Raw genomic sequence first — 27,066 nt, forward strand, 5'->3', positions numbered from 1 at the left:
TTAGATCCATTGTTTTATTCATAGTTTGATTTAAAATTATAGCATAATTACATGATCATGAAGTCAAACAATGTACTCAATACAAAAGAAATGCATACATCCTCCCCCCCACCCCCCAGGGTTTACTATATAGGTACTTGACGATGCAATGCACGTATACAGATTCTGGGTAACTAAATCAAAGAGACAAGGGTGCATTTAAAGCCATGATCACATACAATAAGTGAACAAGACTGTCTACAGACATAGTTCTGCCCGCAAGCCTTCCCATTATTTATTTCTGAAAAGCCAAACACTTAGATAACATTTTAATACCAGCTTTAGTTCAAATTACTTACTGTACAGAACACTTTGTATAGAAATAATTTGTGCAAATATATCAGCTTCAACCTTTAAAAGATACACACTTTTAGGATTAATATTTCAGGATTTAAACATTTTGCATTTTCATTCAACATAAAGGAAAGAATTATCTGCCCAAATGTTTCATTGAAAGAATAAAATAAACACTAATTGCACCAAAACTGACATTTAGAAATCGCTCCCAGAAACTTAGAACGAGGGTGCTATGAAAAAAACTATTCAAGTTTAATTACATAAGTTGATTCCTTATTTCTTTTATATTGGCTAGTAGCAACTGATCTTACAATACATTTTAAATATCTTATTCTGCTGGTGCATTTGGTTCACTTACAGCTTAAATAAAATTGAAAAATATTACAGTAAATGTTTTCCAATTGGTTTTAAACTATGCAAACTTCATTTTGAACAGCTATACTTTAACATAAATTTTTTTTAATCAATGCAATATCTGGGAAATTCCAAAGTGAAATTCTGAATGGAATTATTTCTGTTGGATATCCTTGCATATGAAATTGAGCGAAAACCACGTCAGTGTCATTTTCATTTTTTACTGGTTATATAAGCTTAGAAGATAAGCATAATTTTCATTTAAATTAAACTCCTTATTTTGCATATCTTTATTAACTCTCTCCTCTTGGAAGGCATGATCCATGGCTAGTCAAGTTCTACTTCTCTTGCATTATGAGTTCAAGGTGTTGAATGTTGGAGTCCACTTGCTGGCTTGTGAATCAGATTACTTTTCAGGGAAGATTGTTTCAATTCATCCAATATTCTTATCAAGAGTCTTGGTCAAATTGGTATCAGTGACTGAACTGTCGCTTAACTGCACTGTCTGGATACAGGTATTCTGTGCTGTTTTGTTTTGGGCTTTTTTAAATCTCACACTAGAATATGAAGGTCTCACCATCTTAGATGGTTCAGGGAATTGGATAGGGAACGATGTTGTTTTCCCAGACAGGATGCTTTAACACATGTACAGGAAAGAGACTGAGAGAATGAAGAGGCCAGCAGTTGACTGAAGAGAGTTTCCATGTCCCTTGGTGGTGGTATTGTTCAACGTGCTAAGTGGCGTAGAAGTCACGGCTGAATCATTGTGCGAGGGGGCACTAATTGTTCCATTAGTACCTTCTACCTAAATATGCAAAAGAAAAACAACAACAAAAAAGACTGTAAAACCAGTCAGCACATTCTACATTCCGCCTTCCGGGGCTTATGATGCATTAGTCTATATTATTAAATTAGTCTATATACACAGAGCCACTGTGAAGATAGTGGCTCTTTTATTTCACCTTGAAATGCATATACTGTAAGTGTCACTGCCTTTCCTAAGAAGTACACTTTAAAGAGTAATTCCACACTTATTCAGAAATAAGCCCCATCAAGTTCAATGAAGCTTATTCCAAGATAAGAGAGATTTTGATTGCAATAAAAATATATGTTAAACAATATAATATGCAAAGCAAACAATATAAAATCTTTTTCTTGAGATACGTCAGTGATGAGGCAGACAGTCCATAAGGAAAGAACCCCATGAAAACTAGAATGAAAACTCACAGCCCAACTTTTGATATGTCCCATACCAATACTGATATTAACAGCTTGGAAATAATACTCTGAAAGCAGCATACCAAACTAAGATTCCTCCCCCGCCCCCCATACTTCCTCATCCATCACTGGAAAAATCATGGATTTCTCTGAAATATTTTTTTTCTCTTTTGACTTTGTCAGATTTTAATGAGACACAGACCAAAAGTTAGCAATCAGAAAATCAAAAAGCTATCAGAGTTCATCTTAAACAGAAGAACTGATAGTTTGCCATCTTTACTCCAGTTGAGTTCACAGAAAACTCTATGGCTAGATTCAAACATTACACAAAATCAAATATGCTTGTTTGATTTTGGCTTACATGATATACCAAACCAGGCACTGTTATTTAAACCATGATTTATTATTTCTGTGATCTGAACATAAACAACTCTGATTTATTCAACAAAATATGGTCAAACCCTGGCTTAGTATACCATGTAAATTCTGATAGTTAGCAGTTACGATATTGATAGCATATTGATTGCCTATTGATAATTTCATATTAGGTCCTGGGAACAGATGTGGCCAATTGATATGTCAGTGGGATCTCTTTATACATTTAGATTCTTTTTTCCAAATTAAAGTTCTGTTTAACTGGCTACCAGGATTTCTAATTCAGTTCAATAGTGCTGACTGTTCCCTTTAAGACTCTCAGACACTGTAGATCAACTCCTCCCATAAAATTTCCTCTTTCCCACCAAGTTCATCATTCAGCCCATCAGCAACCTGAGATTATCTTAACTGGAACATATAAATACTCTCTACTCTAAAGAGTTAAGTTTGTTGTATTATTCTGAGGCTGTCAGAAAACTTCCAATACTTACGGCTTGCTAGAAGCTTCAGTTTCTGCTCCTGACCATTTTAAATAGTTTATTTAACATTTCTGATTTAACAATCACAATAATGGTGGATATTGACAGTTTGCTAAAGCAGAAGAGAAGATTTTAAAAGTGAAAAGTCTGAACAGGTGATTAAATAGCTACAAGACCAGAGATAAAATTGTACAAGAAATGAATTTATATTTTTGTTCTGGTTATTGCATGCCATGGCAGACAGATAAAACAATTCATTTTAGGAATTTAAATCACTTGAAAGGGCCTTTGCTTTTCATGGCACAGGTGTATTTCTTTTGTCTCAGATACTATGCAGTCAACAAGATTTTAAAAAACCTAACTACAACATAAAAACTGGCTCAACTAGTGACATGTGTGGGATAAGCACATAAAACACTTTCAGATCTGCTATTAGATTTGAGCACATGCATTGTCTATCTCCAGCCACTCAGCACTAATATTCATTTCAATTTTTTTAAAAGTTGCATACAATTAGAAAAGCAAGAGTATGCTGACTGAGCTAAAACATCACTTTAAACCAAACTATTATAGATCAACATGTTATGTGAACTCAACTATCATGATTTATGGCTTAGTCTGTTGCCTGAGTCTAGTCAACTGTGGTTTATTCAATAAGCCATGGATCACAGCTTTGTGAAATTTATGAATCAGGTCACAAAAATACCATTGTAACCTATTTTTGATACACAAGAATTTTATACTACAGAACCAATTTGGTAGAGTGGTTAAAATGCACCAGGCTTGAAACCAGGAGAATGTGCAGGAAACCAACTCCACAGGAAGGCTAAAATTACTTTTATTGAGATTGCCTATAATTACAGAATCTTGCAAGTCTGACTGTGTTGTACCTCCTCCTTACAGTTCAGCGAATTAGAGAGGCATCTGAGCCACTTCTGAACATTATCTGGATGTACTGGACTTTACCCCCTCATTGCCTTGGCAACGGAGCTTGCATCTCTCCATCAAGGTCATCTTCCTTACTTTCTACAGTCCAGCCTTAGGCATGAAGCCAGCAGAGTGACTTGGGCCAGTCCCTCTTTCTCAACCGCAGGAAGAAGGCAAGGGCAAACCATTCCCGAAAATGTTGCCAAGAAAACTGCATGGACTTGTCCTGGCAGTCACTAGGAGTAAGGATTGACCCAGACGATAGACCAAGTTATGTCATGTTAATGAAGTCAGACTTCATCTGTTATATGAAGAATATCTGGTACACCTGGCAGCTGAGAAAGTATTGGAAAGCATGGCAGATTTTGAGAATATACTTCAATAAGCAGTAACAGATGTAAGATTGTCATATATATATAGATTGCAAGCCCACCATAATATCCTCCAAATCATGCATGCTAATATAAAATCAAGTCAATTTCATCCCATCCATCTCAATTGGAGACACGCTTATCATTTTGAGCAGAATTTGCATTCAGTATTGACAGAGTCCAGTCAAACTTAGACAGCACTCACATCTGCTTACATATTATCCAGATTAAATTTTTAATTTCAGAAGTCCTACACAGCAAGGGCGTATATTTCACTAATAAGGGAATTCCAACTTGTGAAATGCACTTGCAGGATTGTCACCTAACTCTCTAATGTATATTCAGGCTGTTCAGAATAATTTGTGTGCATTCTGCACTTATAAAGCAAAAACACCATATAGAGTTAACATATGTTAGCTGTGAAGTTAAAGTCAGGAAGCTGGGAGGATACACGGCATACAGAGAGGATTATACTCCAAGAGACCATTTTGTTACGCGTTATCAAACTAATATTGGAGAATTCTCTGTCAGTTGTTCAGCTAGATGCTGCTTTTTCTATTAGACCCTTACAACAACAAATTCACTGTCACAAAAAGCTGCATGTTATTTAAGAAAAACTTTAAAAACCCTACAGACTCATAACTTTTCAAGCCATTCCAATCCCTTCTCAAAGATATTTTCCCAAAGCCCCTTTTAACTGTTAGTTTTTGCTAAATATTTGCTCCAGTTTTATTCTTTGCTATTCCTCTAGGAAGACCTTTCTCATGCCTTTCACTTTGTCTCTTAAGCTAGATATAAGGTGACAGACTGAAGTGCAAGTCAACATCTTTTTAAAGCTGGCTGCATAAAATATTAACCTGCTACAGCTTTTATTGTTTTAACATTAAGCCAATTGTTACAACTCCTCCAGACATTCCAATGGAAAATGAAAGGAATCTGTGGAAGCACCAGCTTGTGATTTTTTTTTTTTTTAATGCCGAGTCAGACAGGGTTTCCAAAATTTCTCCAAAGATTTACACAAAGGCCCGATAACACTTTCTAGAACAATATATGTTTTATTATCTGAAAGCTTATTTAATAAAAATAGAAGATTCTTACACTATCAGGCTACACCACACTATACTAAAACTTCACAATGAGGAATCTCTGCTTCTACGGCAGTATCCACTGGTAAGGAAAACAGGGCTGTGCAGAGATCTGAATTCAAAGGGCAAAATAGGATTTGAAGTATATGTACTGCTCCTGTCTGGAGCACCTTAAACCAAAGATGACTTTCCAGGAAGTGTTAGAGAACACAGCCACAGAAGACACGTCTTCTTTGACACGTTCTCCATGGATGCCTTGCTACCCACACACATCCAAATCACATTTTGCCCTTCCAATCTGGATCGCCACACAGCTCAAGTACCCAAAATTATACACTGAGAATAGAACGTAAAACCCGCAGAGAAGTCCGACTGAGAATAGTGAGATCTCTCAGCAAAGGCTCCTGAACGCAGCAAGAAAATCTAACACGGAGAAAGCACACAGAGCCCGCAGATTTTGTTAAATTCCAACCCTCAGTGGCTCCAGTCGATATGAACTGAGTGCAGCAACACTAGAGGGTCTGCATGTTCCTACTCCACCTAAGCAGCTGCCACTAGCCATTTAGGAAAAGGGAGATAAGACAGAAGAGTTGTCAGGTAACCCTGCACTTTCCTACTTTCAAGTTTCCACAGAGCATAACTTTCTTATCACACTGATTTTAGGTGGTTAATAATGTAGGGTTATTTAAAAAAAAAAAAAGCTACTCTAGGCAGCTTCTGCCCCAAGTAGCAGCTTTTCAGGTACTTTAATCCGATTAATCCAATTCAATTGCAGTCAAACCAAGAGACAATTTTATTTTACTCAAAACTCCGGAAGAAGCCTATTTTTATCTCATCAGATGCTTACATTCTCCAGCTAGTAGTGGTTGGTATTAAAGTATTTAGGCACTAATCCCTAGTGACTTACCTTAGGGTAAAAATTCAGTGGGATTTTTACTTCTGAGTAGGCACACCTAGGATAGTCTGGGAAGGGGTGCCAAACTTTCTCCTTTTAAAGAAAGTAAAGGAATTTACTTTCTTTTAAAAAGTGGGGGTGGTGAATGGGACGATACCCAACCCTTCTTAGGGAAGTTGGGAAAAGGAGGCGATAAGAGGCTAGAATCACAGCTGCAAATCTGCAAAACTAAGTTAGAGGATGGAGTTTTAGGTACTGAATAAACCACAGCTGGCTACGTTCACACAACAGGCTACGCCCAAACCACATGTTGTTCAGCGCGATGTGAAAACTTGAACCTCTCTCGGGATTTCCCCTCAAAATACAGCTTTTTGATGCTTCGCGCGCGGCAGGAAGGCAAGATCCTGAGGTAGCGGTTAGGAACCCCACAAGATGATGGTAACGTCATAATGGATGTCCTCTTTTCCCCCTACGCCCATTCCCGGGATCCCGCTGCCGAGGAACGAACAGAAGCGAGCCCGCGGCGGGCGGGCGGGCGTGCGTGCGTGCGGGCCCCTTCGTCGGGCGCGCGGCCGCGGGATGCTCGAGCACTCACCTGAGAGGGTGAAAGAAGCGCCAGGACTGATAGCCCGAAGACGAGCCGCCAAGCCAGCGCCTTGCCCATGTCTGCTCGTGCCGCCCCACAACTGCTCCGGAGGTGCACCGTGGCAGAGGCGGCGGAGCGCTTTTATGCGCGAGCCAAGAGGCGGGGCGGGCCCAGCGCCTCGTCACCCCCGCCTTCGTTTGCGCTCGGCTTTTGGACGCCCCTTTCCTCCCACCCCCTCCTCCGACTTCATTCATGTCGCAGTTCAGAAGCGCCTTGCTACGCTGGCCAAAGGAAATAAGCACGGCGCGGCTAAATGGGAAAGGCAGCGCGCGAGGGAGGAAAGGGGAGCTGGGGTGTTCCTGGGTTAACTTCAACACAAAAGCTGCCGGACTTCACACTTCCTAGCCGACTTGATTCGGCAAGGGAAGGGTGAAAAAAAAAACCTCTGCATATGCTCGGAAATACTGCTTTTACAGTGACATCTCTCCCCCTCCTGCTCCTCCTTAGAAGGCTAATTACAGAATGTATAACCTGGAAAGACTTCTAGGTCATCTAATTGAAGCAGCCCCCCCCCCCGTCTCAGCTCTGATGAATTCAGATTCCAATCAGCTCTCCCGTTTTAGAGGAATACTGGATGCCCTTGAGTCCCTAGCACAGAAAAGCAGAAGTTTCTTTTGTGGAATCTAAATCACACTGAAAGAAATGGTCCCCCAAGTTAGTAACTGGTCCCCCTCCAGAGAAGCCTTACTCTGAACAGGCACTTGGTGGCTCTTTTTGTGCAAATGTAGTTCTGAAAACACAGTGCTTCTGGTGATGTGCTGAGCACCTCTCCTCACAAGAGTCCACACAGAATAAGCTTCTGCATGTTTTGAATTAGCAGCGGTGCAACTACTGGCTGGCCTTTGGGCAGAAACTTATTTCCTACAACCAAATGGCAGGAAATTGTTGTGGGGTGAGTCTGTGCTGTGGCTCATCAGGGGAGGATGTTCCTTTCTTCTTAATCAATCTAGAAATATAAAATGAATTTATAGTCGGGGACAGCTTGCTAGGCAGGACCATGGTAACAGGTGCTGAGGCTGTGATTTTTCTTATACAATATATTTCTTTTCCAAAACAATCTGGATTCCATTTCCAAGTAGAAGATACAGCAGTCTAAAACAGAACCTCCATAATACCAGGAATATGTCTGTAGCTTAAAATTAATGAGCTTCACAACTGGAGCATAGCTTCTTCCTAAGTTTAAGAAATTTAATAAAGAGAAAAATAATAGTGGAGGAAGGTAGAAGCTAGCTTAAACCAAGTGTGAAACTTTAGCATTGAAATGAAATGCCACAGTTTTGAATACATTAGACCCTCCAAGAGATCGCCCTCATTTAGGACTGTTAAGACCAGAAATCATAGATGCTATGTGCACACAACTTGCTAAAGCCCAGGTCCCAGTTAATAAACACAGTTGCTGTTTTAACCCAGTATGCTATGCCAAAGACATCATCATCATCATCATCATCATCATCATCATCATCATCATCATCATCACTATTACTATTTAACATGATGCCCTAGTTCAAAATATATGCTAAGACACTGACAGGGTACTCACAATACATTAATCCTCAAACTACCCAACTCATTTTAGACTCACCTAATATGTTGTGCAAACATATGTTGGTTTGTAAGCAGAAAGTATAGGAAATAAGCAGAGCTCCTAATTGAGGAAAACAAATATGATGGATAGATACCATTGAAACTTGATGGGAAGCTATTCACAATTGGCACACAGCACTGGAAGACTGCAATTTACTTAACAGGAACAGACCCAACAGGAAGGAGGTTGTACAGTACATAAGAAAGGACACACTTGCACAGAAATTCAGAAATCGGAGCATGGAAATCCTGCTGAGAGTATTTGGATAAGAATGAAAAGAGAGTAAAACAAAAGCAAGGCCGTTATAGGAGATTAACATAGGCCCTTAGACAAGCAGAAGATACAGGTGAAGCCTTTCTCCATCAGATGACCTGTCATTCAAAGAGGCATGTGATCATGATATAGGGGACTCCAGTTATCCTGACATCTGTGGGAATCTTAATTCTGTCAAGAGTCAGAGGTCCAACAACTTCTTCCATTGCTGACAACTTCATTTATCAGAAGGTGCAAAAAGAACAAGAGGCTGTGCTACTCTGGACCTAATACCAACAGAGAGGAACTGATTGAAGAAGTGACTGATGGCTAGTATATGGAGGAACATGATTGTGTTATCCTTGAATATATAATAACCAGAAGAGGAGAAACATTGAAAAATTAGAGTGACACACCAGATCTGAAAAGAGCAGATGTTGATGAACTCCAAGGGAAGGTAGGTGGGTTATAATAGCTTCAATTCCTTAAGGAAAAAATGTCCAGGAATGGTTGGAAATCCTACAAAATTAGATGGGGTGCAATTGCAAACAATCCCCACAAGTAAACCTGGAAGAAATCTAAAAAGACCAGCTCTCTAAAATTGATTATGTACCATCAAGGCAGTGTCAACTTAGCAACCACATATATTTTCTTCATACAGAGGCCAGCTCTCTAAAATGATGATCAGAAAAACAAACATGGGCAAAAAAATGGGAGAAGGGGGACATAACCAAAAAAGAATATAAGGTATTCTCCAGAAACTGTAGGAACTATATCAGAAAGGCTAAAATTGAGAATGAGCTAAGTCTTGCAAGAAATACAAACAACAACGACCACAAGATCCTTTGGGTGGAATGGAAAGAAGAGGAAAGCCAAAGAGAGTATAGAGTCATTGTGAGGAGAAAGTAGTAAATTAGTGCTGGATATTGGTGAAAAAGCACAACTTCTTAACTTCTATTTTGCATCTGTTTTCTCTCAGAAGGGAATGCCATCACTGTGCTACTGGAAGAGCAAGGGAACTGCAGCTTACAATAGACAAGGAGAGGGTAAGAGAGAACACAGCTAATTCCAGAACCAGATGGATTACATCCCAAAGTATTGAAGGAACTAGTAAAGTTGATTGCAAAACCACTCTTGGTGATCTTTGAGAACCCCTGGAGGACCAATGACATCTCAGAAAACTGGAAGAGCACAAACGTTATTCCCATTTCCAAAAGGGGAAGAAGAAAGACTTGGAAAAACTATAAATCTATCAGTTTGATGTTTAAACTGGGCAAGGGTCTTCATATAGATTATCAAAAAGCATGCTTGGGAGGACTTGGATAAACATGTTACAGTTAACAAGAGCTGGCATGGGTTTATCACAAACAAATCATGCCAGACCAACCTTATTTCCTCCTCTGATAGAGTTAATAGCTTAGTAGGTCAGGGGAATGCCATGTGTGCCTGGACTCAAGAGTGCCAGAAGATATTTTCCCTCAAAAAATGGTAAAGTACAGACTAGTTAATACAACTGCTAGTTGAACTCACAGTTGAGAGCGAAGAGTCTAGTTCAAGTCCTGGTCACTATGAACATGTCTGTCTTCTTGGTTACAATATGAAAATAGCTTGGTATTGACTTCTGGGATCTTTTTCAATTTCTCAGTATGGCCTTCATCTCTAGGATTCTTTGATAGTCTCCCATCCAGGCAATAATCAGGCCTGATCCTGCTTAGCTTTTCAGTCCAAAAAAGATCAACCAAGTGCTGCCACCTGTCATGGCTTCATAGGACATCCTGAACCACAAATTAGCTAACCACACTTTAATCAAACATGTTCAAACCCAGACCATCTGTTAACCATTGGGATGGGAAGTGTGTCTTGGGAACACAGCCTGAGAATCATTTCCACGTAGCTTGAGGCTATCAGGAAAGTCCCACCAACCCATCCCTCCCTTGTTCTGCTATTGTTGTCTCAGGAGGCAGTTAAAGCCATAGCAAACAACAGCCCTCCAGTTCTAGGAGTGGAGAATGCAAACATGAGTTTAAGTATTATTTCCCTTTCCTGAAATGCAGCTGATCAGGCAAGAGAAAGGGAATAAGGGGGAAAATACACATCACATTTTGTCATGCTTTAATACTTAAAATGCAATGGGTGCTTTGTAAATGTCACAAATGCTAAGAGTTCTTTTGGCAAAAAAGATGGTAGTTTTCTTCCATGTCCTACTGAATATTTACCAGATATTGCTAAGTAAGCATGCTTATGACTTTATGCATACTTATTCAGAAAATATTTAAAGACAGAACTTGTGGCCCACTTCTAGCAGTCCTAGCCAGCATGAGGGATGCTAGGAGCTGGACTTCAACAATATTTGGAGGATCCTGGTTTAAAGGGACTTCTATCTTGTGTTGCACTGCAGCTTCAGAATTAATGGCTGAGTGAGTTCGCATCCAGCACTAAGCCATAATGTGATTAATTTGGTTTTGAGTTGGTGTGATAGGTGAACCCAGCCACTGTGATTAGAAAAGCATTTATTTGTTTGTTTGTTTAACTTACATGGCTGCCTATCTTATATACAATAATCCTAGGCAGTTCACAATAAAACCAATGAAAACAACAATAAAACAATTGTGTCATCCATATATGAAGCAGCATCTCCCTAAGTTTTCAGCTTAGTTCAATGTTTGTAGAACATGCTCAGACCCTGTAAGGCTTAACATGAGTAACCACATGCTGACCATCTTTTTACATACCTGTTTTACCAAGAATAGAGGTTTACTTAAGGTTCGCTGTTCTATCTGTACCTGGAAAGTCACTAATTCTGGGTTTTGCAACATAGAAATTGTGACTGCCTTGGATGCAAATTATAAATCACAACAGTGGGGTTCCTATAACAAACAATAGCAAAACCAAGCAACCCGTACAGTTTGTGAAACTAGCTACTGTTTCAACAACATTTAAAATGCAATCCTAAACATTTTTACTCTGAAATAAGCATTCCATTCTATAGGCTTTGCTCCTAGGCAATTTGGAATAGGACCTACTGAACTAGTCTTAGTTCAGTAAGAAATACAACCAGGTTGTTAGATATCATACAAGTGAATCAATAGATTGAAATCCCAGTATATTGCCTGGCTAGGCGGCAGCTTTTAGGCAAGCTTGGCTGATCTCCAAGAAATAAGCAGAATGGGAACTGGTTAGTGTTTGAAAGAACACCACCGAGAAATGTCAGAGTTGTAGGCTAGACTGAGAAGTTAAAAAAAAAAAATCTGGAGAAAGCAGTGGCAAATCACTTCTATATCACTGTCAATAAAACTACCTGAACATGTCCATGAATTTGCCAGGGGTTGAGCTTGAGTCCAAGGAGACTTTTACTTTCCTGTTAATATGCCATTTTCCATTCCTGCACTACTGCATTGGATGAAGCCCCATGGCTCCTGTTACGAATGCTCTGTTAAGGGCTGCTCCTTGCTGAAGCACAGCAAAGAGAAAAATAACTTCAAAAAACCTTTTCTCCCTGCTGCCTTTTTGAAGTCTGACAATGCAATCCTATGTATACATATTCATATGTAAGACCCATTGAGTGCAATGAAGCTTAGGACTAAGTCAGTGTTAGGTAAATGTCTGGCCGGCCCCTTGACTTCCGAAGATCCCTTCATTCTTATCCACTTCTAGAACAGACTTCTAGAGCTGGAAGAAAACAGGCAAACTCATCTTGAAAAATGAGATATGCTGAAGCTGGAATTTTAACTGTGACCTCTCATTCCTTCCCCTCTAATTCCAGGCTTGTGAAAGATAGCTGTGGGTAGCTAAGGGGAAGGGCCAGGCTTATGTAAACCTCTTGATTATATTGAGGTTTTCAGCCATGAATCATTACCCTGAAAACTAATTCTGTAGCTAGAACCTGATAAGCCTTTCCTCTTCTCTTTCTCAGAGAAGCTGGATGGATCATAATGGATGGTTAAGGACTTGCCAACCCTCATTCTCTTTTTCCAGCTGTGAGCAATCATGCCAGTAGTGCTGGGGGATGCTGGGTCATTCCCCAGAAGACTTATATTCTCCTTGGAGCCACATTTTTGATGTTCTACTGTACTGTGTCACTCAACGTTTTCAAAAATATCCTCCTCCCTTGCTTTAATGTATCCTGAGACAAAGGGATAAGCTTGTACAGTTTGGGAACTAATGAGTTCCAATTGGAGCCTCTATTCTGAGAAGGCTACTGAAGCCAAAGTGTGCTTTCTGGCCCTTTCTTTCTGGGATTTCAAGAATTCATGCTCACTTACAGACCTTGCATTTCCCCAGCATGGACATTATCTTAGATGTCCTTTCATTTGGCTTAGTTCCCCTTCTCTTCACATGAGTTATTGTTTCTGTGTTCCTTCAGAAAGGCACATGGGACAGCAAGTATTAATTCTATTTGTTTCCTTGCTGGGGGATGCTGCAAAACAAGGAGGACAGGTTAAAAGAAGAGACAAGGAAATGTAGTATGTGATCTGGTTTGTCCTCACTAGTGTTACTCGCTTGTTCATGTGAACTTTTCCATCTGAGCCTGTTAAAGCATCCTATCATCCACATAGAAAAACTTGCAGAAAAAGTTATTATTTTCATCTAGAATTCAAAATAGGCAAGTAACATGGACAAAGCTTTAAAAAACCCCCACTTTACTAATGATAATAACATGCCTAAAAGGACTGCAGTGCTGTCTGTGGAGAAGCTCTGTTCCTTCATACTAGCAGTATTAAGAATATAAGAACCATCTTCCTCAATCAGATCAACCAAATTAAGTTGTTTTAAATAAATATTTCAATTTTCAGTGTTCAGCCAGCCTCTGAGACACTCTTTCCCAATCTAGTGCCTTCCAAATTTGCTGGACAACAACTCTTGGAACTGGAATTGAGTCGTTGTATAGCAGATCTGGAGGGAATGGATTTTCTACTGTGTGGAAAAAGGCATGAAGGCAGATGCTATCAGTGTTGCTATCATCCTCAAACTTTGGGTGCAAATGTCCAGGGCCTTAGCTGAAGGAGGAATCATAGAATCATAGAGCTGGAAGTGATAATAGATGTCATCTAATCCAATCCCCTGCCCATTGCAGAATCTACTACAGCATCTCTGATAGATGACCATCAAGCCTCCTGTGAAAGAGAATTTACCACATCATGTGGCAGCCTGTTCCACTGACTGACAGCTCATCCAGTCAGGAAGTTCTTCCTAACATCCAGCCTGACACTGTTTCCTTGTAATTTTAACCCATTACTTTTAGTTCTTCCTTCTAAGGCAACATAGAATAAATCTATCCCCCTCTTCTATTCAGATTTCTGAAGATTGCTATTGTATATTGCCTTAGTCTTCTTTTCTGCAAGCTAAAGTTACCCAGATCCTTTAACTGTTCTTCATAGGCCTTGGTTTCCAGGCTTTTCACTATCATGATAGCCCTTCTCTAAACCTGTTCTAATGTGTCAGTGTTTTTTTTTCCCTTGAAGTGTGTACCCAGAACTGGACACAGTATTCCAAATGGAGGCTGATTAGGACAAAATAGAGTAGAACAATTATTTCCAGTGATCTGGATTTCATACTCCTGTTAACATACCCCAAAACAGCATTTTTACCAGCTGTGTTATACCCCTGGCTCATATTTAACTTGTGGTCAACAAGGATACCCAGATCTATTTCACATGTACTACTACCAAGCCAGTTCTCCCCATCCTATACTATACATTTTTCCTGCCCAAATGCAGAACTTGACCTTTCTCCCTTTAAATTCCATCCTATTCCTGCCAAGCCTATCCAGATCTTTTTTAATCTTCTCTTTTTTAAAATCTTGTCTCTCTCCACTAAAATATTAGCCACCTGCCCAGCTTTGTGTTTTCAAATACCACAGCTCAGGTGTACTATAGTTTGACATCTCAAATAATACATCTTAGTTTCTAGAGGCATCCTCTCCCTTAAATCTGAATCAAAAGCCAGATCACATTTCATGCTTGGCCACTGCCAGTATGGGCCACCCACTCTCTGCTTCAGAAATACTGTTTTCTGCCCTAGGTCATCATAAGCTTGGTCTACTTGCTTCATTCTAGTCTAGCAACACCCCCAGCTCCGATTGGCTACAGCACCTGGCTCACCTCATTTCATCCTGGTCTGCTGAGCAGCTCTGTTCTCAGCTGATCAGCAGCTTCCTTTTTTTTCCCTTACTCTTGATCCAATGATTGCCATAAAGACTGTGGAGTCCATCAAGATCTGGCCACCATGTTTTCCCTACCTCTTCTGCCAGCACACCTCCATTCCGCCCTTAAATCCCCCAGGGAACACTCTTTGGTTTCTGCCAGGCTGGGTAAAGCATGTGCTTTCTTTCCCATCCTGTGCCCACTGGACCACAAAGGTTCACTTTCCTCTTTTTTCTGTGCGTGTGTGTTTTTTTTAATCTTTAAGTTGTAACAAATACATTGGAATAAAACCACAAAGTAATGTTACTCCTTTGCTTCTATGAATCTGAACCATCAGTTCTTCCTTGCTGCAAAGTTTCTGTGGACATACAGTGGAATGTAGAAATGAAGGAAGAAACACCTTGATATCAGTGTGCTCTTAAAATGCACACCTGCCTCGTTGTCTCAATCCAGGGCACACGGAATAGAGTTGAGCATGTGATGAACATTAATTTAGCATCTGCATGTGGCACTCTCCATCTGAAGCTCCTTGGATTTAATAATGGTTCATTTCAATTGTGCATAAGAAGGAGAGTTTCAGTGTATCCAAGAGTTGAAGTTTTCCATGGCATTTCCTGTTGCAGCTTTCTGAAATATCATGACTTTCAACATAAAAGTGGTTTTTGTCGTATTGAACATGGCAGTCCCTACAGGAGATGCCCTTAAGAACTGTTATTTGGATCATCCCGGGAGCATGCCTGCTGCTTCTGGAGTTTGTGGCTGGATAGACTGTCCCAAAGCTGTATTTTCTCTCTGTGCACAGACACATATTTGGCACTTGGATTCTGTATGCTGTATTTAGGCCTGGGTGTTGACAGCACTGTGATGTAATTAGAATGCATTGCTACTATTTTTCAACTGCTCAAAATAGATCCTTATTCCTTTATAATCTGTATATTCCAATTTTATTTTTTTTTCTTCTAGTTAGTTTTTCTCCTCGCTATGTTAATTTTCTATGTCCAGGATGTTTTTATTATTACCAAACCTCTGCATTCATCTCTGAATGTAATGAATTGAACTTAACCAGAAAACTTCAAGCTTTTGCCAGCATTTCTCCTCTGTGCTTTGTCTCCTGAGTTCTTTGCATATCTACCTCTTCCCCCCTTCTTGATTCTGAATTTAACTTCTTTTCTGGCTTCCAACAGGGAAGGAGAGCAGACCTCTACTGTTTTATCTGGGGTAGGGGGCATTTGGGGGCAAATCTGTACTTGCTGCCCTCCAGGGGAATGGCTATGGTCGAATGGGCACCTGGCAAAGAAAAGAAGATGGGCTTTGCATACCATGTAGGCTGAAACCAAGAGCATGTACAAAGTGCAAGACTAACAACATAAACATAACCAAACTCAGCAGCCAATCAAACTAAAACAGTAACCTTTTGTGGCCATTTTTAAATGTAGGATGACACCAAGAATATATGTACAGAGTGCAATAAGAATAGCATAAACAACACCAAGTTCAGTAATCAACCAAACTACAGCAGTGGTTTTTTTTTTTTTCATTTTTAAATGCAGACTGAGACCAAGAACATGCACAGAGTACAACAACAATAAACCACAGATCAACTCAATAAGCCAAGCCAACTGTTTAAAAATTAAAACAACAGCACCAATAGTTCCCCTTTCAGGCAGACAGGCAGGCAGGGCAGGGCACGGCATGAAAGAGCTGACTGGTCCTCCTTTCTCCCTCCTTTCCTTCTGTAGTAGCCATGTTACCTGTGCGTGTTGCATGACCTCAGGTACAGCACATCCTGTATGACCCAGTTAGGTCAGTGGCTGGAGCCCAACAACATCATCTTTGGCCCTGTGCAGGTGAAAGCCATGGGAGCAGAGTTGGAAATTGTTGCTCAAACATTTTTCTTCTGTGCCTTTTCCTCAGCAAATATACTTACTATCTTTGGGATATGCAGGGTTTTTGGCACACTTATTTTTCAGTAAAATTACCAACAGACCACTTAGACACGCTTGGGAGAAGTTGATTCACAGTAGTTTTTTGTAAGTTTAAGTTTAGATAAAGGCCTCTCTGCAGCTGTCAGCAAAATTTGATGGCAGAGGATGGTTTTCTGTCATAAGAGGTTCTACAACTTCCATAATAATAATAATAATAATAATAATAATAATTATTATTATTATTATTATTATTATTATTATTATTATTAGCAATATTAGACTTCAGTAATAATCTGGATATGAGCCATGACTCAGGAAATGTTTCTGACAAGTCACTATTACATTTCTTGACCAGAAGTTCTCCATTTGTACACAACTCTTCTTCACTGGTTGCTGATATGAAGATTAACAGCTACATTAATATCAATTAATGTCAAACTACTTTAGTTAGGCCTGCAACTCTGTGTTTTATCTGAGACACTGCTATGTCTAGTGTTGGAAAGAATATTTGGACTCTAAACTGGTCCTCTGCAAATGCTGGTTTTTGATCCTCACAAAAGTAATTATGAAACTTCTTCACTTACGGTACACATCAGTTTCAAATGCTTGAGCTATATCACAAGACTGGGCCATTGTCACAGTACCATCACACCTGAGGTTGTATTGATTTCAGGCATCTTGCAAGTTATTGAGAGAGGTCTGAAGAAGCCCTGCAGCTTCACTTTTGTCATTTTATGATGATTGCAACAGTTTTGAAATGTAGTGGATCGGTTCCAATTTTTTGTGAGCAGCACAGCCATAGAACTCTATTTGAGATATTAAAATTCTATCTCTTTCCCATAAGAATAATCTCAGACAGCATATTATGGATATTCCTGAAGCAGAAAAACATGGGCATAAGAGCTTCAAAGTGTGCTGACACACAGTGTTTCAGCATAGTTTTGGATGAAGATAATCATATATAAGACAGCCAGTTTGGTGTAGTGGTTAAGGCATCAGGCTAGAAACCAGGAGACCGTGAGTTCTAGTCCCACCTTAGGCATGAGGCCAGCTGGGTGACCTTGGGCCAGTCCCTCTCTCTCAACCCTGGGAAGGAGGCAAGGGCAAACCACTTCCGAAATCTTGCCAAGAAAACTGCAGGGACTTGTCCAGGCAGTTGCCATGAGTCAAGACGGACTCGAAGGCACTAAAACAAAAACAAAAACAAGCCATATATAGGGACAGTGAATTACATTATTTGATACTGTAAAGAAGTTCTTCAACTTCAAAGAAGTAATTCACTTCTGGAAGAGCTGACATAAGCATCATTCAAGTCTAAACTGAGACTAAGAGTAGTGCTGGGTTCATATCTCTTGAATGTTGCGCTATAAGTCCACCTTGGATTTCAATACACAACCCACTCATTGTTGCAGCTCTATCATCGTCCTGGCCTTGCAATTTTGACATGTCCAATCCATTCCTTTCAATGGTGCCTAAAATGCTGTGTCAGACCAATTGCTGACTGAGCTTTTGCTTCCAAAATGCTCAGAAAGGACTTTTGTATTTTTATGTACAGGCATTCCTTCACATTGTTATTGTTAGATACATCACAATGCCCCCCCAACCCCCGACTGAGCTGGACTTTCTTGCAAGAATCTTAGGTTGTATCCATAGCCACATATAAAAATGGAGCATTCATGCTGCACGTCAGGACTCGAGTGCTTTGTTTGCATCTGTCAGGATATCTTGCAAGAAGTTTGTCCAGCACGGAATATTTTGCACAGAGGTTGATAACTGAAAGAAAATTTCCATGCGGTTCACCTGAGCACATACCATGCACTCTGTGACGTGTACAAGAGAACCAAGGTCAAGGTCATAACTGTACCAAGCAATTGCCTCCAAAAGGTTTGCCTTTCCTTGCACAATCCTTTCTAGGTTCTGTCTCAGAAAGTACTGAAGTCTTAAATTGTTGTATATTTCCTTTAATCCAAGTTGATAAATAAGGTAAAAGTGAGGTGTTTCTCCAATTGGAATAGTTTGTACTTTCAATTTTATCTTATTTTACCCTTGAAAGTTTTCCATGTAATATCTGTATTTTGTAATTTCTATGCCTTTGTCTTTTTTTCTCTTTCCTTTCAAAATAACTAAGTACATTAAAACAACAAGATTCTGTGTCACTGTTCTATGAGCACTACTGCATAAAAATAATGCAACATTAAAGGTGTGCATCCAAGCTTCCTGAGTCACAATTTTGCTTTTAAAGTGAGGCCAGCCATGAGGAGCAGCCACCCAACCACTCATCCTGTCCCTGGTTGGAAAAAAACAGCACATCTAGCAATACAGTTGGCTGAAAGTTGGAGAATAGCAGAGGCCCTCAGAAGTTCATGGTTTTCAGGAAACTCCTAAGAGGCCAAGGCAGCATGAGAACCACATTTTTTTTTTTTTAAATCCGCACTCAATCGTTACCGATTCTGTGGTGACTGCCTGGACGAGTCCCTGCAGTTTTCAAGGCAAGGTGTTTCGGAAGTGGTTTGCCATTGCCTCCTTCTTAGAGTAGAGCCCAGCTGGCAGAAGGCGGGGTTTCCGTTGCTTCGTGCCTTTTTCGGGCGTGCATGGGTTTCGCGTTACCAGCAACTGCTCCCATCTCCTTTGCAAGGCGCCGCCAGCCTTTTTCCTCCCACCGGGGTGAGAGTCCCCATTTATCTACTCATGTAAGTTTTCGAGCTGCTGGGTTGACAGGAGCTGGGGAGGAAGCAGGAGCTCACTCTGCTGCACGGAGCTGGGCTCGAACTACTGAAGTGTCGACCATTTCTGGCCGGCAACTTTCAGCGTCATTAAGCCACTGCGCCACCGCATCCCCATGAGAACCACATAGTGTGTTCCTTCTGATGTTTTATCTCCTGGAGCTCCTTGGAAAAGTAAGGTAGACCCCGGGATCGGGCACAGAGAGAGACTGCACCTCAGTCACCTGCCTATTCCAGGCTGCAGCCAAGGCCTTGGCCAAACCCCCCAACACATCCTCAGGGAAAACCCGTTGTAATATACTTCCACCAGCTGCAGCCCTTCCCACAATGTCAGAGGATTTAATAAAAATGAAAACTATTGTGGAAAATGAGACAAATGACTTCAATTCTGTTTATTTCCCCATTCCAGCTATCCTGGCCAACCTCTGACCCAAATGTGATTATGTGAAGAAAACCAATCTAAATGACACCCTATCTTATTACTGTATAAGACCTCCCAAATGCGCTTCTAGCTCTCTATGGTGATCTGCTGCCATCTGGTGGCCAACATTTGTCCTGACATTATGAATGACCGATCTTTGTTGTTTGACTAGTTGTAAAATAAAACATGATGGATTCACTTTAGCTTTTTCTTAATTTTTGTGTGAATTCTTTGTCAGATAAAAGGATTTTCTATCTTGTGAGGCCAGAGGCTCATCGATGGATTGTAATGAGGAAGACTTGCTATTTAATATGAGGAAGACTAATAAAATCTTGGCTTTATCACTAGGTTTCACCAAATTTCATAATTAAGATATTGCCTCAATAAATGGAAATCTTAGTTTAATCTCCAAAAATGTGGAATAATCGCTCCATCAATGTAGGGAAACTCTTGTATTTTTAGTACATTTTCTCATGGGACATTTAATTGATAAAATAATGAAACTGCAGTTGCAGAAAGCATTTCCTTGATGAATTATTTGATAAGGGAAAAGTTAATAAAATCAGTTTGTTAAAACTCAGGCTGTTGAAACTTTTCCTTCTTTTTACTTGGACTATAGACAATGTCAGTGATGAAAGATAATTTCCTGAAATAGTAGAACTGCTAAACTGGACTCCTTTGTTCCAATAGGTCTGCTATAAGCATGCTGAAACAGGGATGCAACATTTAATTTAAAACTGCAAAGCCAGGAGTTTAGAATGGTAATACGTGTGTGGAAGAGAAAACCGGAAGCTCATAAATGAATTTGGTATTTTAAAAAACTAAATAGAAAGAATCTATTCATAAAAATAAACAAAATAAATAAATAAAATTTATTTAAACGAGATAAATAAAAAGAAATATCTGAAGTAAATTGGAAAGATCGTTTGGAATGGATATATATAAACTTTTGATTGATATAAAAATAACTGAAATTTAATCTTATAAATACTTATGCCCTTTCCTGTTAATGTAATGCAAATAAAAAGTTAAATATTCCAATCTCCCATGATCGTAAAAACTTAAATCAAGAGTCTACTTAAATATGATCAGCTGGGTTGTTAATAATAGTAATAACTATTGAGTAATTTAGTAATAGTAACATCTACATATAATAGTAGTAGTAATTAGGTATGCTTAAATAAGCTGTGATGTTCCAAATGTTGCAGGATTTCAATTCCTCTTACCTGGCTATCCAACCAGGTCTGTTACATTCTGGGGCTGATAAGTGATGGAGTCCTGCAATAACTAAGAATCTTGGGCCTGCTCTAAACTGTATTTTTTGCTGACACATCAGGGCACTTCTACATAGGTCTTTGTGCCAGTTCAGATCAGCTCCAGATTTCTCCAACCTTATGACATCGGCTGTGTCAGGGAGCTGAGGCCATGGCCAAGTTGATCTTTTTGCTTGGCACTGCAGCTCTCCTGAGTCTGTGGGTGTTCCATCCTTCCAATGGCAGGAGCTCTTCCCTCACCCCACCTCATAGTTTGTTTGTCTCTCCCTCCATTCAAAACTTCAGAGTCCCTTTCCCGGTGCCTCTTGATCAGCTGGAGGAAACACTGGGGCCAGCACACTGAGTTCTCAGTATGGCAGATAGGAAGTCCCCTGCAGATTGGCTTTGAACATTTGTTAGGGATTGGGAAGAGGGAATGACACAATGAACTCTTGTGCACAAGTGTTCTCAGCCACTACACTTAGAGTATACTTGATCAGATACACAGAGCTGAGTTCACACATTGCACTGTACAATGGCTTGTTTCTACTATGGTTGGTTGAAAAACCGACATGCATTTGTATGTAATGCCAGACCATAAATCATGACTTATAAATCACAATGAGTGGGCTAAACCAGAACCAAACCAAGTGTATCATTGTTGGATACTTCATCCTCATTCACCACATTGTTTCTTTAATGGTACAAAATAGAGGAGAGATCACCTGGAGTCCTACTTTCCACTTCTATTCTGCCACTGCTATGTATATAACAGGGTTAAAGCTGGAATAACTAAGGCTACCCTCTTTGGGACTGTCCATGCTAATTACCTACAGTATTGTTTTGCAGTGGCTCTGGAAAGTTCTGTGCCTTTTGATATATACCGGCAGAGATATCTAGATAGTGTAAATTCTCACCTGTTGTTCATGTTCTCTTCCTGGTTTTGCAGGCCAGTTAACTGTTTTTGATGTTTGCTGATATTTTTAAAAATAAACATCTACCTGAACTGAACGGCAAATGTCCTTGCTCTGTTCTAGATGTAGGGATTGACTGGGAATGAGCTGGGTGAAAACTAAACTGGATTTAAAAAAAAAAAAATTGTGCCTTTGAGTCAGTCTTGACTCCTGGTGACTGCCTGGACAAGTCCCTGCAGTTTTCTGGCAAGGTTTTCAGAAGTGGTTTGCCATTGCCTTCTTCCTAGGGCTGAGAGAGAATGACTGGCCCAAGATCACCCAGCTGGCTTCATGCCTAAGGCGGGACTAGAACTCATGGTTTCCCCATTTGTAGCCTGGTGCCTTAATCACTACACCAAACTGGCTCTCGGATTGGAAACAACCCACAGAAATTTTCCAACACTGATTTCCTGTGGTGCCCGTTGACTCTTCTCTCCCATTAATCATCTATTCGGTAGAGAGCTGCACTTACTGCATTCTGCATTGTGGTAAATAAATGTTTTCCAACTGAAAACACACACGAGTGCTGCTTTTAAATTTTTTTGTTTTAGAATTTTCATCCTGCCTTATTATTTTTATAAATAACTCAAGACAGAGGACATAAAAAGATAAAATTTAATAAAATTAAAATTAAAAGATTAAATTCCTCTTAAAATTAGGGCACGTACGTCCCTTTTTCTCCATTCATGTGGATATGGACTGCACATGGCTATGCACTGCAATCTTGATTTTATGCCTTGAGCATCCAGGTAAGGAAAACCTCACCCTGGAAACTAACCACTGTTAGCTTAGAAAAGGACTACAGAAAGAAGCACTACTAATTAGGCGAAAGAACATCCTCTTCCAAGTCATAATGCAATTAATCAGAAGCAAAATGGGAATACAAACGTAAGCAAATTCAAACTAATTAGCATTTTCTGATGGAACGTGTAGCTGTCACAGCTAATAAGGATATTAAACATAACTAGCACTTAATTTGATTGCTGTTTCTTTTTTCACTGCATTCACCACCTGCTCGGTGTGAGCTGGATAAGCCCCCAGAGTAACACCCAAAGACAAGGCATCAAATGGGACAGACTTTCTGCAACACTTATGAAACAGCTTAGTTTCCTGCACACACATTTACACACACTACCATGCTGTGTTCACATACCCTTAATGCAGTTCTTTTAAGACCAATAGGAAAAGGAGTGCAGAGGAAATGGAGAACATGCCAGCTGTTCTTTTAAGAACAGAGTTTCTGGAAAGGATCTGAGAAAGACATGGAGCTATGCTGCACTGAAAGAGTCACCATACCCAGGCTAGGTGTTTAAGTAACTGGGAGATGAAGAGAAGCTCAACCCACTTGGAACACTGAATGAATAGATCCCAAATGTGAGGACTGGGAGGAACTCTGGATCAGGGTGATTCAGAGAAGCACTGTAGTCTCTGTGACCTGGTTCTGGCATCAAGTGAGCTTCCATCAGGATCCTGGGTATCAAGAATCCCAGGAGATGCTGGCTAGTGTCCAACTTTGGAGAAGGCAGGCATGATTGACATCATCCAGGATGAGGAGATGTGGCCCCAGCGAGGCAGAGTCACAAGGGACCCCCAAAGCTGTGCTAAGGCTAAGGTCCTGCTAGGAATTCTGAGCATTGTAGTTCAATATATCCGAAGGTCACTATGTTAGAGAAAGTTGTTCTAGTACCATGGGAGAAGGAAGAAAATTGCTCTCTTTTAGAAAAACTATTAAATAGCTTTTAATTTTTTTTTACTGTTCTTTTATTTGCCTTTTCTTTTTCTTATTTACTTTTTAGTATTTTAATTTTGTTAAACTTGCTTTGTCCATCTATTTTTTGCTTTTATTAATACAAACACACACACACACACAGAGCAAGTGACAATACAATGGAGATTTCAGTATCAAGTAATTTAGCTTAAGACTGAAATCTCTATTATATAACAAACACCTTGATGTATGTCACATCTTCTTTCATCTCTTCCTTTCTAATGCTATATTTAACTTTGAATGGAAACACCAAATAATCATAATGCTCGTAACACTGATATCCTAATTAATATTGATAGAATATAAACTTTTTTATTTTTTTCATCTTTATTTTCAATACTCTAAGGTATCTAAATAACATAATATCAAGAATTTAATTATATTATATTATATAAATATCATTATACTGAAATAACATACAGTAATCTATCAAGTTTTATAATAACACAATAAAAAGGGGAAAAAAATAAAATGCCCCCTCCCCCAAAAAAGAAAATTACTCTCTTCACAATTCATACAGCTTACAAAATCCAAGATCTGGGGTTCCTGTTCAGTGCATGAATCCAAATTAAAGCACCCCAAACAGAAGACTATTTAGGCTTTGCTTGAACACATTCAGGGAAGGCAAGCCCATCACTTCTTTGGGTAATTGGTCCCACTGTCAAACCACTCTTCCTGTTATGAAGGTTTTTTTTCCCTAAGCTGTCATCAGGATTTGCTTTCTTGTAGCTTAATTTAATTAGTCCATGTTTTACACTCTGAGGTGATATAAAGGAGGACTATGACTGGTTATCTGGGTGACAAGATAATCATGTAGGTATTGGGAAACTATTATTAACTGTTCCCCTCAATCTTCTCTATGATAAATTTATAATGTCCCTTGATTTCTTTACCTCCCCGGGTCTATCTAAAAAGCACCAGACTTTAGCATGTCCTTGTAAAGAAGGTGCTCTAATCTCATTTTTCCCCTTCAACTATTACATCATAAAGGACAATTTTAATTATCTCGATGCCTGTTTTTTTAGATTTTTAAAAGTTTTTTTCCCCCAAATTAAACAATAACAAAAGATCCAACAACGATCTTCCCAGGTGAGTTCAAAGGAAGGGACCATTATCCCAAAGTCAAGCAAACGATGAAACAAAAACTCATTCTGAAAACTATCTCACTATGACAACAAATATTTAAAAATCTATTAAATCTTCAGTGCCAGATATATGAACTAGAGCATAAAAAACATTTATGAATCACAGTAGTGAAATTACTGCTCCTGCTTTAATTTAATGCAAACAGTTTTAATAAGTGGAACACTCAGTTAATGCAAGCTGATTTTTGTTTCAGCTTGACAACAGAGTGTTTTTTTTCCCAGGAATTAACAGGGGAGCATATGCTGAGGAGTAAGACTTCTGACCTTGGCAAAGGGGAATGCAAGCTGCGTGGCTGAGGCTGACCCAACACTTCTGCTGCACGAGGAAATGGATAATGAAAGTCTCTCTCTCCCACTCAGTACAGAAAAGGTACTTGGGTAGTGAGCTGAAACTTTCTTCAGCATCGGTAGTGAGACGGCACCTTAAATCAGCAGATTGGCCATCAGCCTTTCAAGGTAGGCCAGGTCAGGAAACAGATACCACAAGAACTACTGCAACTGTACTTTTTTGTTAGAGGGTATAATAAGAGAATCTTGAAAGCCTGACAGCTTCTCTCTCCCTCCCTCTTAGCTCAAAGACAGTTATAGTGGGGCAACCTTGAATTTCTTTCTCACCCGCTCTTCTCTTTCTGGGCCAAGCTGATGTTTTTGTAACAGCTGTTGCATTCCTTCTTCAAGGTTATCTCTGTACTCCTCTACACTAGCACAAAGATGCAGAGTAGTTCTCTCTCCACTAATACCTATCTTAGCACCTGCTAACTGGTCCTAAATGCGCCATTTAGCTAAATGCTAAATGGTGGGGAGCCATGTAGCAACAATAATAACAACAACAATAAACAAAGTGAAAACAGTGTACCTGACAAATTGAAGAAGGAATATTCAGAAAATTTCTAGCGGAACTGTAAGGGATTCCATTTCCTGGGGCATCCGATTCATATAATGCAGATGTAACACTTGGAGACATGAGGCCTAGTGGCAGAGGAACATGGAAAGCTCTTCCCTAGAAGATACAGTATAATATATAATATAATATAATATAATATAATATAATATAATATAATATAATATAATATAATAATATATAAGATACAGTATAATAGGGTGAGCTGGCACCCAAATCACATCTTTGGTTGCCTTTGTAGCTATGACAGGCAACTCTAAATTAAGATGAAGTAGCTGATAGTCATTTGGAAAAGAGGAACTGAGGGACATCATGCGTATACATTTCTCATGTGTCCAGTCGACTGGATTTAGAAGACTGTTGCCCTAGACAAGACTTCTTCACAAAAATGACACTGTGTATTTTGTCTTAGGCCCATTGTTTTCAAGAAACTTTGGATGTTCTCAGAGGCACTTGGGTTTTTTTTATCTGCAAAAGAAAATGGAAATGGCTTGCAAGAACCAGTGTGGTATTGCAGTTACAATATTTATTTATTTATTTATTTATTTATTTATTAAATTTCTCCCCTGCCCATCTCCCCCTAGTGGGGGACTCTGGGCGGTTCACACAAAACATTAAAACCATAAATACATATAAATACATAAAACCTAAAAATTTAAAAACTTTACTAAAAAAAAGAGTCTAAGAAGATGATGATATAATATTGGCCTAAGATGGCGAGATGCAGGTTCAGATCTGTTTAGTCTACCTCACAGGATTGTTGTGAGGCTAAAATGGTCATGGTAAAAACATTTATGCTAGGCCGTGCTTCTTAGATTATGGGTGGGATTAACAGACAACAGTCATCTGTCATTAGTTTCCTTGTATGGTGAAAACATTTTTATCCCACAGGGCCAAACTGAGGGATTTGCTATCCATCTTCTCTTATGGATTTATTGACAGTAGTTGTTGCTTTTGGTGATTTTATCAGCTCGTGTGTTCGAAATTTCTAACATCACAATTTGAAGTCAGCATCTCTCCAGCGGAAAGTTCACAAACGGAGCAGGGTCGGGAGCGGAGAAACACGCACTGGGCTCGGGGCCTTCAGCACACCACTGCATAATAGGTGGAACTGCGACACCTTTCCGAGGGTGTCCCGACTTCTGATGCCCATCCCGACGTAAAATGAGACCGACCTCTCCCTAGACTGTATCCCCGCCGATCTGGCTTGCCCCCTCGGCGCCTCGGGCGGAACCCCCAGCAGCGGCCTGGGGGACTTCAGTCTGCAGCGCTTTTTCCCCGGCGCAGGGCAGCCGCCGGGTCCTCCGAGGC

The 27,066-nt window shown here is 39.8% G+C and overlaps 1 protein-coding gene across 2 annotated transcripts; it reads right to left on the reverse strand.

The window, feature by feature from the left end:
• Positions 1 to 27,065, reverse strand: CD24 (CD24 molecule). Of its 2 annotated transcripts, XM_088139040.1 has the most exons (3): positions 26,931 to 27,065; positions 25,711 to 25,854; positions 1 to 1,495 (listed from the first exon to the last, which is right to left on the reverse strand). In XM_088139040.1, exons 2-3 carry the CDS (start codon positions 25,816 to 25,818, stop codon positions 1,328 to 1,330), a joined length of 276 nt encoding a protein of 91 aa, XP_087995166.1. In that variant the 5' UTR covers positions 25,819 to 25,854; positions 26,931 to 27,065; the 3' UTR covers positions 1 to 1,327. The 2 variants fall into 2 exon arrangements, with proteins under 2 accessions (XP_087995166.1, XP_087995172.1); XM_088139046.1 differs by lacking the exons at positions 25,711 to 25,854; positions 26,931 to 27,065 and adding an exon at positions 6,636 to 6,789.
• Between the last annotated feature and the right edge of the window lies 1 nt (position 27,066).

This window comes from Python bivittatus, unplaced genomic scaffold (genome assembly GCF_059951505.1).
Source record: "Python bivittatus isolate LINGU-HERP-01145 unplaced genomic scaffold, Pbiv_v1 ctg000020_np1212, whole genome shotgun sequence".
Taxonomy (NCBI): domain Eukaryota; kingdom Metazoa; phylum Chordata; class Lepidosauria; order Squamata; family Pythonidae; genus Python; species Python bivittatus.